General features: G+C 37.3%; 1 protein-coding gene and 2 long non-coding RNA genes across 9 annotated transcripts in view; 1 reads left to right on the top strand and 2 right to left on the bottom strand.

Moving 5' to 3' along the window:
- Positions 1-354: 354 nt before the first annotated feature.
- LOC117322409 overlaps positions 355-14,047 on the bottom strand; it is a 51,043-nt gene continuing 37,350 nt past the window's right edge. Inside the window, exons 5-6 of one of the 4 annotated variants that reach the window (XM_033877313.1) lie at positions 4,854-4,948; positions 1,884-1,983 (exon numbers count right to left, since the gene is read on the bottom strand). In XM_033877313.1, the coding sequence (XP_033733204.1) occupies positions 4,859-4,948 (90 nt within the window). In that variant the 3' untranslated portion in view covers positions 1,884-1,983; positions 4,854-4,858. The other 3 variants (XM_033877314.1, XM_033877297.1, XM_033877301.1) reach the window with 3 other exon arrangements.
- Positions 6,815-9,646, bottom strand: LOC117322413. Of its 3 annotated transcripts, none has more exons than XR_004531544.1 (3): positions 9,539-9,646; positions 7,930-9,475; positions 6,815-7,684 (listed from the first exon to the last, which is right to left on the bottom strand). It is a non-coding gene; the product is annotated as an uncharacterized LOC117322413 (long non-coding RNA). The 3 variants fall into 3 exon arrangements; XR_004531545.1 differs by having other exon boundaries at positions 7,930-9,265; positions 9,476-9,643; XR_004531543.1 differs by having other exon boundaries at positions 7,930-9,643.
- On the top strand, positions 12,302-13,117 carry LOC117322415. 2 transcript variants are annotated; one of them, XR_004531548.1, is made up of 5 exons: positions 12,302-12,351; positions 12,444-12,730; positions 12,788-12,890; positions 12,925-13,004; positions 13,039-13,117. It is a non-coding gene; the product is annotated as an uncharacterized LOC117322415 (long non-coding RNA). The 2 variants fall into 2 exon arrangements; XR_004531547.1 differs by having other exon boundaries at positions 12,788-12,947; positions 12,982-13,072.

The following is a 14,047-nucleotide window of genomic DNA, read 5'->3' as shown; positions in this document are numbered from 1 at the left end:
GACGGACGACGCACGACGGACGACGGACGACGCACGACGACGGACAAAAGGGGATTAGAATAGGTCACTTGAGACTTTGTCTCAGGTGACCTAATAAAATGTCCATCACATGATGAATAAAAGATAAACCTCATAAACAATTAGAATAAAAAAAAAAAAAAACAACATTTTTACAACGGAAATATCTTTGCATGTAAATGTTAATTACAATTTCAAAAAGAGGAAATTTTTTATGATTTATATCATGATATATATACTGTTATAATACATACATGACTTTTTAGGTTGGGAATATGTGCTGTATGTCCTGGTGATGAGGTCAGACACAATTTCACTTTCATCTGACATATTGTCTTAATTTTCAAATTTTTTCAAATTTTGACTAATTTTTTTTCTTTTTTTTTTGACTGTCATTACAACAATGAAAATTCCTCCAAAAAATTGTTGTGATCTAAATCTAGGATACAATGTAGATAATTTTATTTTATAACTTCACAGTTAAAAAAAAATTATTCTCTGATTCAGTCACCCAAATAAGATAATTACTTGACTTAACGTCTACAGTAATTTTAATCCAGTGGACCGATCAATACCCACATGTGCTGTATGTACATCACGGGGGAATTCGCTTTCTTGCCTGGTATTTGATATTCCTCACTCGATGCGACAAACTCTTTGAAAACATACTCTGAAAAACAGGAAAATATTGGATTGAAACTATGCAAGATATACAATCATTATTCCGTACAGTAATACATGTATACCTGTAATTGTAAACAATAACATATTGTCTGTGCATCTTAATATTGTATCCATGAAATCTGTGTTCTATTTCTCTGAACAGTATCATATCACACAGGTTTTGTGTGGCATCAGAAGACGCCTACAGTACAAATTAGGACCTTATATAGGTCTCTGGCATTTGCAAGTATTTTCAATTTTTGTTTACCGTTTCTTGTCAATGTTCCAACCTTCCATGTCAAGTTATATGTCAACTACCTTGAGCTGTGACATATGTGATATTTGATTTGATATTGTCTTTTCATGGTTACATAACAATAAAATCTGCGAGGTGGATGTGAGGGGGAGGGGAAAGGGAGGGGTCGAAGATAGAGTGACAACTCACGCACAGATCCAGGAAGGGGATATATAAAGCATAATATCTTCAGTAAGATCGAGGTATTTTGTAAAAGGACTGATATTTTTATTACACAATGACTAGACTGTATATACACTGTCAACACTACATCTTAATCAGGTTTTCTCATAAACAATACTAATTAAAAACCACTAAATCAATCTAAATTTCAAACAATCATTACACACACGTCAATCTGTACCATTTAAGTAATTGACAATCAGAAATTATGTAACGTTCACAATCATTCATCAATTCAAAGTTCAATTTTTCCAATTTTTCAACATTATTGATCGGCAATTGTACACATTGATTCCAACAGTTCAGAGACAAGAAATACAAAAATATACATCTTTCATTTCTTAAAACATATTTGCGTTTGGAAAGTTTTATTTAAAGACTCATTAAAAGCTAACCCAATTAATTACACAATTAATTGTATGTACAACTTAAGATATAAGGTATCAAAACAACCAATGACTACTGCTGTTCAGTACAATGCTTATAAATGCTACTATTTCATTGTCCTGCAATAATCCTCCCCACAACCTGGAGTCAAAATTTACATATTGGCCCTGAGGCAAATACGGTTTGCAGACTTTGTGTTTCAGGACAATATCCTTGTAACAGAAGGACAACTGTAATTGTGACTGGTTATATGGAAATCCAACATGGGAGTTTGTCAAAGTCTGAGAAACTGGATGTTATATTCCAATAAAATCTAGTTTTGTAGAATCAGATTCTGTTGTGGACATGTTCCAGGATGAACTGTTAGACCGTGTCTTTACTTTCTGGTAGTACTTTATATTAGCCACGCTGCGAGCCAAAGCTTTGGAAAAGGCCACCTGAAATAAAATCAAAAGACATGCATTCTAAATAAAAATGTTTTTTTTTTTTAATTTTAATTTAAATAACATCCTGTGTTGATTGAAATATATATTCAAACATCTTGTATGTAACCAAGATACCATGACCACAAATCAAACAACTATTCAGCTATAGACCCGCACCGGGTCGCAAACTGTTGTGAGGTAAACCTTGCCAATCTCAACCATGAAGATTCAATAAACACAACATAGACATTCTCTGGCTATAAAGTCAATACTTCTAACGGTTTGATAACTTATTGGAAAGAAGAGGCCCATTGGGCTTGCATCTCTCACCTGGTATTCACATCTTTGATGATTCTCTGCATTTTAGTTAATCAAAAGAACCTTATTCTAGAACTTTCAGTTAATCAGAAAAAGCCCATTGTATGTATTAACAAATTTGACCTCTCTGACCTTGAATATGGTTCAAGGTTATTTCCTTATGCAAATTTTGTGGGACTCCATCCCAGGAATCTATCAGTCAAATATCAAGATTCTAGACTTTTGGGTATGTTAGAAGTTGTTTGAATGTTTAACATGACTCATGCAACCTTGGATATGGGTCACAGCCTTTTCTGTTCACAAATTTCTGTGGGGCTCCAGCACAGAAACCTATCAGTCAAATGTCATGATTATACTTATAGGCCTTTTTGGTTTGTGAAAAGATATTTAAAAAGTTTTTATAACTTTGACCCTTGTGACCAAGGTCAAGGTCATTTCCTTTCCTTTCGCAAAATTGGTTGGGCTCACCCTAGGAACCTACCAGCCAAATATGATTTTTTTAAAACAACAAAGTTGATGCCAGGCGGACAACAGACAGACATCTCACCATGGTGCTAACTCAGACCAATAAAGTGAGCTAAAACATGCCAGTCTGTTCTAGAAGACTTAACACTGATCTCTATCTGCTGTTAAACTTTAAACTTTAAACCACAAAAAACCTCCTTCATTTTTGCATTATCATCAATTTCAAAATAGTAAGCTTAATAGTGGTTCACAAATAAGCCCTAATAATGATATATTTTTACACTAGAGGGTTTTTTTTTTTTGTTTTTTTTTAACGTCCTATTAACAGCCAGGGTCATTTAAGGACGTGCCAGGTTTTGGAGGTGGAAGAAAGCCGGAGTACCCGGAGAAAAACCACCGGCTTACAGTCAGTACCTGGCAACTGCCCCACGTAGGTTTTGAACTCGCAACCCAGAGGTGGAGGGCTAGTGTTAAAGTGTCGGGACACCTTAACCACTCGGCCACCGCGGCCCCTAGAGGGAAGGGGGCTTAGATGTGGATAAGTATAGTGTAGATTGTTACTCTAGACAAGGGAGCTTATTTGAGGATAAATACTGTAAAATGGTACACAAGGGGAGGGGGCTTATTTGAGGATAAATACAGTACTAAACTTTTACACTAGGGGAGGGGCTTATTTGAGGATAAATACAGTACTAAACTTTTACACTAGGGGAGGGGGTTATTTGAGGATAAATACAGTACTAAACTTTTCACCATAGGGGATGAATGGCTAAGTTGAGAATAATACATCTTTAAAGCTTTTGTAAAAGGTAAACAAGTGGGAGGGCTTATTCAAGGATAAGTATAGTAAAAGGTAACGCAGTGGGAGGTGTGCTTATTCGGGAATTAATATAGTCTAAAGGGTTCACAAGGTGATGGCTTTTATTTGAGGATAAACATAGTAAAAGGTACACAAATTGAGGGGGCTTATTTGAGGATAAATAAAGTAAAAGGTACACAAGGAGAGGGGGCTTATTTGAGAATAAACATAGTAAAAGGTACACAAATTGAGGGGGCTTATTTGAGGATAAATAATAAAGTAAAAGGTACACAAGGGGAGGGGGCTAATTTGAGAATAAATAAAATAAAAAGTTACACTAGGGGAAGGGGCTTATTTGATGTTAAATTCATTAAATGTTTACATGGAGGGGAGGGGGCTTATTTGAGGATAAATATCGTAATTTGAGGATAAATAAAGTAAAAAGTTACACTAGGGGAAGGGGCTTATTTGAGGTTAAATTCAGTAAATGTTTACATGGAGGGGAGGGGGCTTATTTGAGGATAAATATAGTAAAAGGTTTCAACACAACAAGGGGAGCTTCTTAGCTGTTGCATTACTACACAAGAATGTAATATTTTTAGATTTGAATGTGTTTGTCTAATACGAATCATCTATATTTAGAAATGATAAATTTAAAAAGCAAAATGTTATTCATGTTGATACGTAAAATAAACTTAGCCTAATGTTATTGTGTTGTGTTACTCAACTATAATAAAACATTAACATATTGTGTTCCATAAAAAGACATCCATCTGACTTATTGTGCGATATAATTTTGCAATTAGTAAAATATTTTAAACAAAGTCATCAATATAATATGCTTGTTGTGATTTTATCCATCATAACAGTAAATATATATTCCTCATTTAACGATTCCAAGTAGTAAATAAAAAGTATAATATTTAGAGGGAAGAACTTTGTCATATTAAGATGCTACTATTTTCATTAGAGACTTGCTGTTACATAAATGTGCAGGTGTACATTTTGAAAAATTCTGACTGCAAGGGGGTTTGTATAAAGACAAAATTCGTCATTTTTTACACATCAGACTTACGTTATTAATAAGCTATGTATATTTATAAATAGATTTATTTTTGATCAATTTAAAACGAAACACCATTTATTCATATGCATAGTGAAATCGACAAAATTATGCAAATTATCCAATACATTAATTTCATGATGTTTTGGAGACACAGTTTATGATTGATGTCCCAGAAAATCTATATATAAAATTAAGATCCCGAACTCATCACTTTGAACTGATGACCACAATCACCTTTTTTACTTTGCCTGTGCTGCGTACTTCATCTTGCGCTTGGTGTTATAGCGAATGTTGTATATACAGCGTGTGAGAGACCTCTGATATTCGTCCTGCAACGGAAACATCGGCAGGTCAAAATCAACGCCAATAAACAACAAACCCTAAAACAACCAACAACAACAACAACAACATTTTCTACCACAATTTATCAACAAACTAAGGGTAGAGATAAGTTTCAATATATGTCGCTCTTTTTTTCATATTTTTCATGATTTCGAAATAAGATATGGTTACATTACTTTCAAAACCTCATCTTTTTAAGTGGTTTATTTGTTCATAAATGTAACAGATAAAAAAAGTACACTCCAGTATTGACCCATTGTAACAGTGATGTGACTGTCGATAAAACAGTGATGTATTCAGTCACAGTGATGTATGCAGATGGTATTTTACTGTGAAATGTTTACAGGGTTTGGGTGGGGGACGACATAATGTCCCAGAAGGTAGAGAATCGTAGATCGAAATCCAGACGAATCTGCCATGGATACATGTGTATACAAGAGGTCTCACCGACAATCCAGGTAATGGGTGTGTAAAACTGTGAACCAAACACAGATACAGAATCACTTGTCGGTCCGATTTAATGAAGAATTGTTGACATGTTTTCAACTATGAAAATGATTTTGTCTTGTTCTTTTTCCCTCGACTAATGATCACTTGAGCATCAATACAATGTACTACACAGTTGTCTGCTTGGCTGTCATGGTATATGGGGATGATTCAATACAAACAGGGGCCAATATTCCTTAATTTAAATAAATTTCTGAACTCTGTAAATCTTTCCTATTGAAAATTAACAAATTTCCCTCAGTAAAAGAATGTTGATGGAACTTTGACAGCTGAAGACACCCAGACCTCGGTCACATTTTACTGACAAGGGCGAACGAGTCAAACGAAGCAAGGTTATGGACGTCGACTCTGTTCCAGTAGACAGAACCCAGCAACTTCCTCACACTTAGGGCTCAACTAAAGGCTAACTCACATGCTGAATCAGGTATACTATAGCATTCCAAAAATTTGTTAACTTTGAAGTAAGACTCTGTATGAAATTTGTTTCTAAGATGATAAGAACTTAGTTCATTGCATTGGTTACCCATGATGCCATCATAAACTATCATGGTTTTTCAATGTTAGAAAATTTCAGACCCATTTTTGTTGTGCTACTTCATTGAATTAAAGGCACAAGTTTGACCATCTTAGCTAATAGGATCCAAGGCAGTGAGAAACACAGTGAAGTACTGGTATACAAATCCTTACCAAGCCAGGGAATACACATCTTTAAGTTTTGGTTTGTGTTGAGAGATTTCCCTTACTCAAAATTTATACGTGTAAGTTGAAGGTGTGTTTCTTATAAAAAGTTTGTTTTTTGTTTAATAAATTTTGTTTACAGAGGTATGAAATTCTAAAGTAATTTGTTTTACATTTAAACACATTCTTTGCGACATGAAGTCTGCAACCTCTGCAGAATCCAAACTTGTATAGTCTATTTGAGTAAGTATGTTATTGAACTGAAGCTCTTTAATCAAATAATTACTTTATACTTAAGATAAAACTACATGAGAATATTAAACATGTATTCTCCTACTCCCACTTTGACAGAAACCATTTCAGAAAATAAACGCAAAAATTAGCCAAAAAATATTAATGTTGAAATTTCTGAAAAACAAAAACAAAATATCCGATCTGACGACACAGCATATAAATATATATATATCCGACTCGTTAAGAATTTCATGCAAAATATTGCATCCTATTATAAATCTATGAATGAGTGATTGACAAACTCTGAATAACTTCTTTAATTTGTGATGTATGGATGGACGAACAGACAGACGGATAAAGGCATAAAGCACTATACATGTACATGTACCTCTAACAAGTTTGTGGTTAGGGACATAAAAACAATGAAAGCAGGCCATAAACAACAAGTTTTATTGGTAATCTGTGTTACATACAGTAGGGGTCTAATACACAGACTCGCCGACACAGAAATAACTACAGCTGGTGTCCATACATACAGTAGGGGTCTAATACACAGACTCGCCGACACAGAAATAACTACAGCTGGTGTCCATACATACAGTAGGGGTCTAATACACAGACTCGCCGACACAGAAATAACTACAGCTGGTGTCCATACATACAGTAGGGGTCTAATACACAGACTCGCCGACACAGATATAACTACAGCTGGTGTCCATACATACAGTAGGGGTCTAATACACAGACTCGCCGACACAGAAATAACTACAGCTGGTGTCCATACATACAGTAGGGGTCTAATACACAGACTCGCCGACACAGAAATAACTACAGCTGGTGTCCATACATACAGTAGGGGTCTAATACACAGATATAACTACAGCTGGTGTCCATACATACAGTAGGGGTCTAATACACAGACTCGCCGACACAGAAATAACTACAGCTGGTGTCCATACATACAGTAGGGGTCTAATACACAGACTCGCCGACACAGAAATAACTACAGCTGGTGTCCATACATACAGTAGGGGTCTAATACACAGACTCGCCGACACAGAAATAACTACAGCTGGTGTCCATACATACAGTAGGGGTCTAATACACAGATATAACTACAGCTGGTGTCCATACATACAGTAGGGGTCTAATACACAGACTCGCCGACACAGAAATAACTACAGCTGGTGTCCATACATACAGTAGGGGTCTAATACACAGACTCGCCGACACAGAAATAACTACAGCTGGTGTCCATACATACAGTAGGGGTCTAATACACAGACTCGCCGACACAGAAATAACTACAGCTGGTGTCCATACATACAGTAGGGGTCTAATACACAGAAATAACTACAGCTGGTGTCCATACATACAGTAGGGGTCTAATACACAGAAATAACTACAGCTGGTGTCCATACATACAGTAGGGGTCTAATACACAGAAATAACTACAGCTGGTGTCCATACATACAGTAGGGGTCTAATACACAGAAATACCTACAGCTGGTGTCCATACATACAGTAGGGGTCTAATACACAGAAATACCTACAGCTGGTGTCCATACATACAGTAGGGGTCTAATACACAGACTCGCCGACACAGAAATAACTACAGCTGGTGTCCATACATACAGTAGGGGTCTAATACACAGACTCGCCGACACAGAAATAACTACAGCTGGTGTCCATACATACAGTAGGGGTCTAATACACAGAATCTCTGACACAGAAATAACTACAGCTGGTGTCCATACATACAGTAGGGGTCTAATACACAGAATCTCTGACACAGAAATAACTACAGCTGGTGTCCATACATACAGTAGGGGTCTAATACACAGAATCTCTGACACAGAAATAACTACAGCTGGTGTCCATACATACAGTAGGGGTCTAATACACAGAATCTCTGACACAGAAATAACTACAGCTGGTGTCCATACATACAGTAGGGGTCTAATACACAGAAATAACTACAGCTGGTGTCCATACATACAGTAGGGGTCTAATACACAGAAATAACTACAGCTGGTGTCCATACATACAGTAGGGGTCTAATACACAGAATCTCTGACACAGAAATAACTACAGCTGGTGTCCATACATACAGTAGGGGTCTAATACACAGACTCGCCGACACAGAAATAACTACAGCTGGTGTCCATACATACAGTAGGGGTCTAATACACAGACTCGCCGACACAGAAATAACTACAGCTGGTGTCCATACATACAGTAGGGGTCTAATACACAGACTCGCCGACACAGAAATAACTACAGCTGGTGTCCATACATACAGTAGGGGTCTAATACACAGACTCGCCGACACAGAAATAACTACAGCTGGTGTCCATACATACAGTAGGGGTCTAATACACAGAAATAACTACAGCTGGTGTCCATACATACAGTAGGGGTCTAATACACAGACTCGCCGACACAGAAATAACTACAGCTGGTGTCCATACATACAGTAGGGGTCTAATACACAGAATCTCTCTGACACAGAAATAACTACAGCTGGTGTCCATACATACAGTAGGGGTCTAATACACAGACTCGCCGACACAGAAATAACTACAGCTGGTGTCCATACATACAGTAGGGGTCTAATACACAGAAATAACTACAGCTGGTGTCCATACATACAGTAGGGGTCTAATACACAGACTCGCCGACACAGAAATAACTACAGCTGGTGTCCATACATACAGTAGGGGTCTAATACACAGAATCTCTGATACAGAAATAACTACAGCTGGTGTCCATACATACAGTAGGGGTCTAATACACAGACTCTCTCTGACACAGAAATAACTACAGCTGGTGTCCATACATACAGTAGGGGTCTAATACACAGAATCTCTCTGACACAGAAATAACTACAGCTGGTGTCCATACATACAGTAGGGGTCTAATACACAGACTCGCCGACACAGAAATAACTACAGCTGGTGTCCATACATACAGTAGGGGTCTAATACACAGAAATAACTACAGCTGGTGTCCATACATACAGTAGGGGTCTAATACACAGAAATAACTACAGCTGGTGTCCATACATACAGTAGGGGTCTAATACACAGAAATACCTACAGCTGGTGTCCATACATACAGTAGGGGTCTAATACACAGAATCTCCGACACAGAAATACCTACAGCTGGTGTCCATACATACAGTAGGGGTCTAATACACAGAAATAACTACAGCTGGTGTCCATACATACAGTAGGGGTCTAATACACAGAAATAACTACAGCTGGTGTCTATACATACAGTAGGGGTCTAATACACAGAAATAACTACAGCTGGTGTCCATACATACAGTAGGGGTCTAATACACAGAAATAACTACAGCTGGTGTCCATACATACAGTAGGGGTCTAATACACAGAATCTCTCTGACACAGAAATAACTACAGCTGGTGTCCATACATACAGTAGGGGTCTAATACACAGAAATAACTACAGCTGGTGTCCATACATACAGTAGGGGTCTAATACACAGAATCTCTGACATAGAAATAACTACAGCTGGTGTCCATACATACAGTAGGGGTCTAATACACAGAATCTCCGACACAGAAATACCTACAGCTGGTGTCCATACATACAGTAGGGGTCTAATACACAGAATCTCTGACACAGAAATACCTACAGCTGGTGTCCATACATACAGTAGGGGTCTAATACACAGAAATACCTACAGCTGGTGTCCATACATACAGTAGGGGTCTAATACACAGAAATAACTACAGCTGGTGTCCATACATACAGTAGGGGTCTAATACACAGAATCTCTCTGACACAGAAATAACTACAGCTAGTGTCCATACATACAGTAGGGGTCTAATACACAGAATCTCCGACACAGAAATAACTACAGCTGGTGTCCATACATACAGTAGGGGTCTAATACACAGAATCTCCGACACAGAAATAACTACAGCTGGTGTCCATACATACAGTAGGGGTCTAATACACAGAATCTCTCTGACATAGAAATAACTACAGCTGGTGTCCATACATACAGTAGGGGTCTAATACACAGAATCTCCGACACAGAAATACCTACAGCTGGTGTCCATACATACAGTAGGGGTCTAATACACAGAAATAACTACAGCTGGTGTCCATACATACAGTAGGGGTCTAATACACAGAAATAACTACAGCTGGTGTCCATACATACAGTAGGGGTCTAATACACAGAATCTCTCTGACACAGAAATACCTACAGCTGGTGTCCATACATACAGTAGGGGTCTAATACACACAAATAACTACAGCTGGTGTCCATACATACAGTAGGGGTCTAATACACACAAATAACTACAGCTGGTGTCCATACATACAGTAGGGGTCTAATACACAGAAATAACTACAGCTGGTGTCCATACATACAGTAGGGGTCTAATACACAGAAATAACTACAGCTGGTGTCCATACATACAGTAGGGGTCTAATACACAGAAATAACTACAGCTGGTGTCCATACATACAGTAGGGGTCTAATACACAGAAATAACTACAGCTGGTGTCCATACATACAGTAGGGGTCTAATACACAGAAATAACTACAGCTGGTGTCCATACATACAGTAGGGGTCTAATACACAGACTCTAACACAGAAATAACTACAGCTGGTGTCCATACATACAGTAGGGGTCTAATACACAGAAATAACTACAGCTGGTGTCCATACATACAGTAGGGGTCTAATACACAGAAATAACTACAGCTGGTGTCCATACATACAGTAGGGGTCTAATACACAGAAATAACTACAGCTGGTGTCCATACATACAGTAGGGGTCTAATACACAGACTCTAACACAGAAATAACTACAGCTGGTGTCCATACATACAGTAGGGGTCTAATACACAGAAATAACTACAGCTGGTGTCCATACATACAGTAGGGGTCTAATACACAGAAATAACTACAGCTGGTGTCCATACATACAGTAGGGGTCTAATACACAGAAATACCTACAGCTGGTGTCCATACATACAGTAGGGGTCTAATACACAGACTCTAACACAGAAATAACTACAGCTGGTGTCCATACATACAGTAGGGGTCTAATACACAGACTCTAACACAGAAATAACTACAGCTGGTGTCCATACATACAGTAGGGGTCTAATACACAGAAATAACTACAGCTGGTGTCCATACATACAGTAGGGGTCTAATACACAGAAATAACTACAGCTGGTGTCCATACATACAGTAGGGGTCTAATACACAGACTCGCCGACACAGAAATAACTACAGCTGGTGTCCATACATACAGTAGGGGTCTAATACACAGAATCTCCGACACAGAAATAACTACAGCTGGTGTCCATACATACAGTAGGGGTCTAATACACAGAATCTCTGACACAGAAATAACCAGTTCCCAGCATCGGGACGACGATATTTACACAGTAATTACATCGCATGTTAATTACATAAGGTGTTACTATGGTTTTCAATGAATAATGATATATACATAATTTTATATACAATATAATGAATTAGGTGGGAATACAACATCCTTTTATAATCAAACTGAGCATTCTGGCCCAGAAGCACCAATCTTGGTGTTTTAACTAAATGCAAAACGCTTTTTAAAAAAAGCAGGAAAGTAAGGTATTATACATCAATTAGCTACGAAATAACATGATGATTGCATCCATCTAAAAAAACTCCACCAATGTATATCAATCAGTGTGAAAGTAACAGTTTGAAAACAAAATAAAACAAAATATTCTTCCAGGAATATAGATTCCCATAGTTTTGCAGTCAACTCAGAATTGAAACAAATTCAGTGAACTTTCTGAAGTCTTTGGATAGATCTTGCATCTAGTTTCACAAATAAGACCCCACATTTTACATAAATTGCTAAGCCATAACTTGGTTGTACAAATGAAATTCTGCCTTTGGAAATAGCTCAGTGTTACAACACTATACTGTAGGTTTACACCAATCTTTACTGTAGGTTTACACCAATCTTTACTGTAGGTTTACACCAATCTTTACTGTAGGTTTACACCAATCTTTGATGTAGGTTTACACCAATCTTTACTGTAGGTTTACACCAATCTTTACTGTAGGTTTACACCAATCTTTACTGTAGGTTTACACCAATCTTTACTGTAGGTTTACACCAATCTTTACTGTAGGTTTACACCAATCTTTACTGTAGGTTTACACCAATCTTTACTGTAGGTTTACACCAATCTTTACTGTAGGTTTACACCAATCTTTACTGTAGGTTTACACCAATCAGTGTTACAACTCTACTGTAGGTTTACACCAATCTTTACTGTAGGTTTACACCAATCTTTACTGTAGGTTTACACCAAACTTTACTGTAGGTTTACACCAATCAGTGTTAAAACTTTACTGTAGGTTTACACCAATCAGTGTTACAACTCTACTGTAGGTTTACACCAATCTTTACTGTAGGTTTACACCAAACTTTACTGTAGGTTTACACCAATCTTTACTGTAGGTTTACACCAATCAGTGTTAAAACTTTACTGTAGGTTTACACCAATCTTTACTGTAGGTTTACACCAATCAGTGTTACAACTTTACTGTAGGTTTACACCAATCTTTACTGTAGGTTTACACCAATCAGTGTTACAACTTTACTGTAGGTTTACACCAATCAGTGTTACAACTTTACTGTAGGTTTACACCAATCAGTGTTACAACATTACTTCAATTAGGGGTTACCTCCTCCTCTACAATTGAGCATTTGTATTGGCACAGCCCTTTAGGCCTTTTGATGTTCCTAAATCTCCTTCAGTCTACAAGGACGAGACAGCTGTTTAATGTAGTTTTATATATGACTCAAGCAATACCAGTATTTGAAGATGCTTTTTGCTGGTGTCTCTTAAACATGTGTAAATGTTTTTAGCCCACTTCAAACAATTCCTCCCAAACGTTAGGTCTTCTGCTACAAAACTCTGTGAAAATTCAGCCTTGAAAAAATCCTCTGGATGACTAACCAACCTTAAAACAGTTGTACTAGACACAATGATGTGCAATGGTCAATGACAATGGCCATTAAAGTGGCACAAACAATTCAATGCTATTTTGAAATGTTACTGTCTAATAACCTTGACCTTTCCTGACTAGTAACCTTGACCTTTCCTGCCTAGTAGCCTTGACCTTTACTGACTAGTAACCTTGACCTTTCCTGCCTAGTAACCTTGACCTTTACCCTAGCCAATGATCATCTAAGGAACATGAGAAAGTGTTTTCATCATGGGTTTTACTCTTGAGTTGCCGTGTTCGTTTATAATAACGTATGTTGTAAGTACACCTTGTGAGCAATCTTCTAAACTCCCCCTGAAAAATATAAGTACCAAAGGTCAGTTGCCAGCAATTATGTAGTCTTACTCAAGTCATAACGAAAATTTAAAAAAATATTGTTTATGTTAAATCAGCACCAATTAATCAAAGTCCTACCATGCAAAGTATTTTCCCTATAAGATGAATAACATTATTTTGATTATTTTTCTTGTAAAAAATTCCCCCACCCTCACCCCACCCCACCTGGTAACAGTTTGTCTCTCTATACCATTATATACAGATAATGAACACTGTATCTACTGCAAGAGATCACAACAGTCACCATGCCCATATATTGATGCATTTTTA

This window comes from Pecten maximus, chromosome 2, assembly GCF_902652985.1.
Source record: "Pecten maximus chromosome 2, xPecMax1.1, whole genome shotgun sequence".
Lineage (NCBI taxonomy): Eukaryota > Metazoa > Mollusca > Bivalvia > Pectinida > Pectinidae > Pecten > Pecten maximus.
Note: the sequence above shows the minus strand (reverse complement) of the source record. Positions and strands in the feature narration are given on the sequence as shown.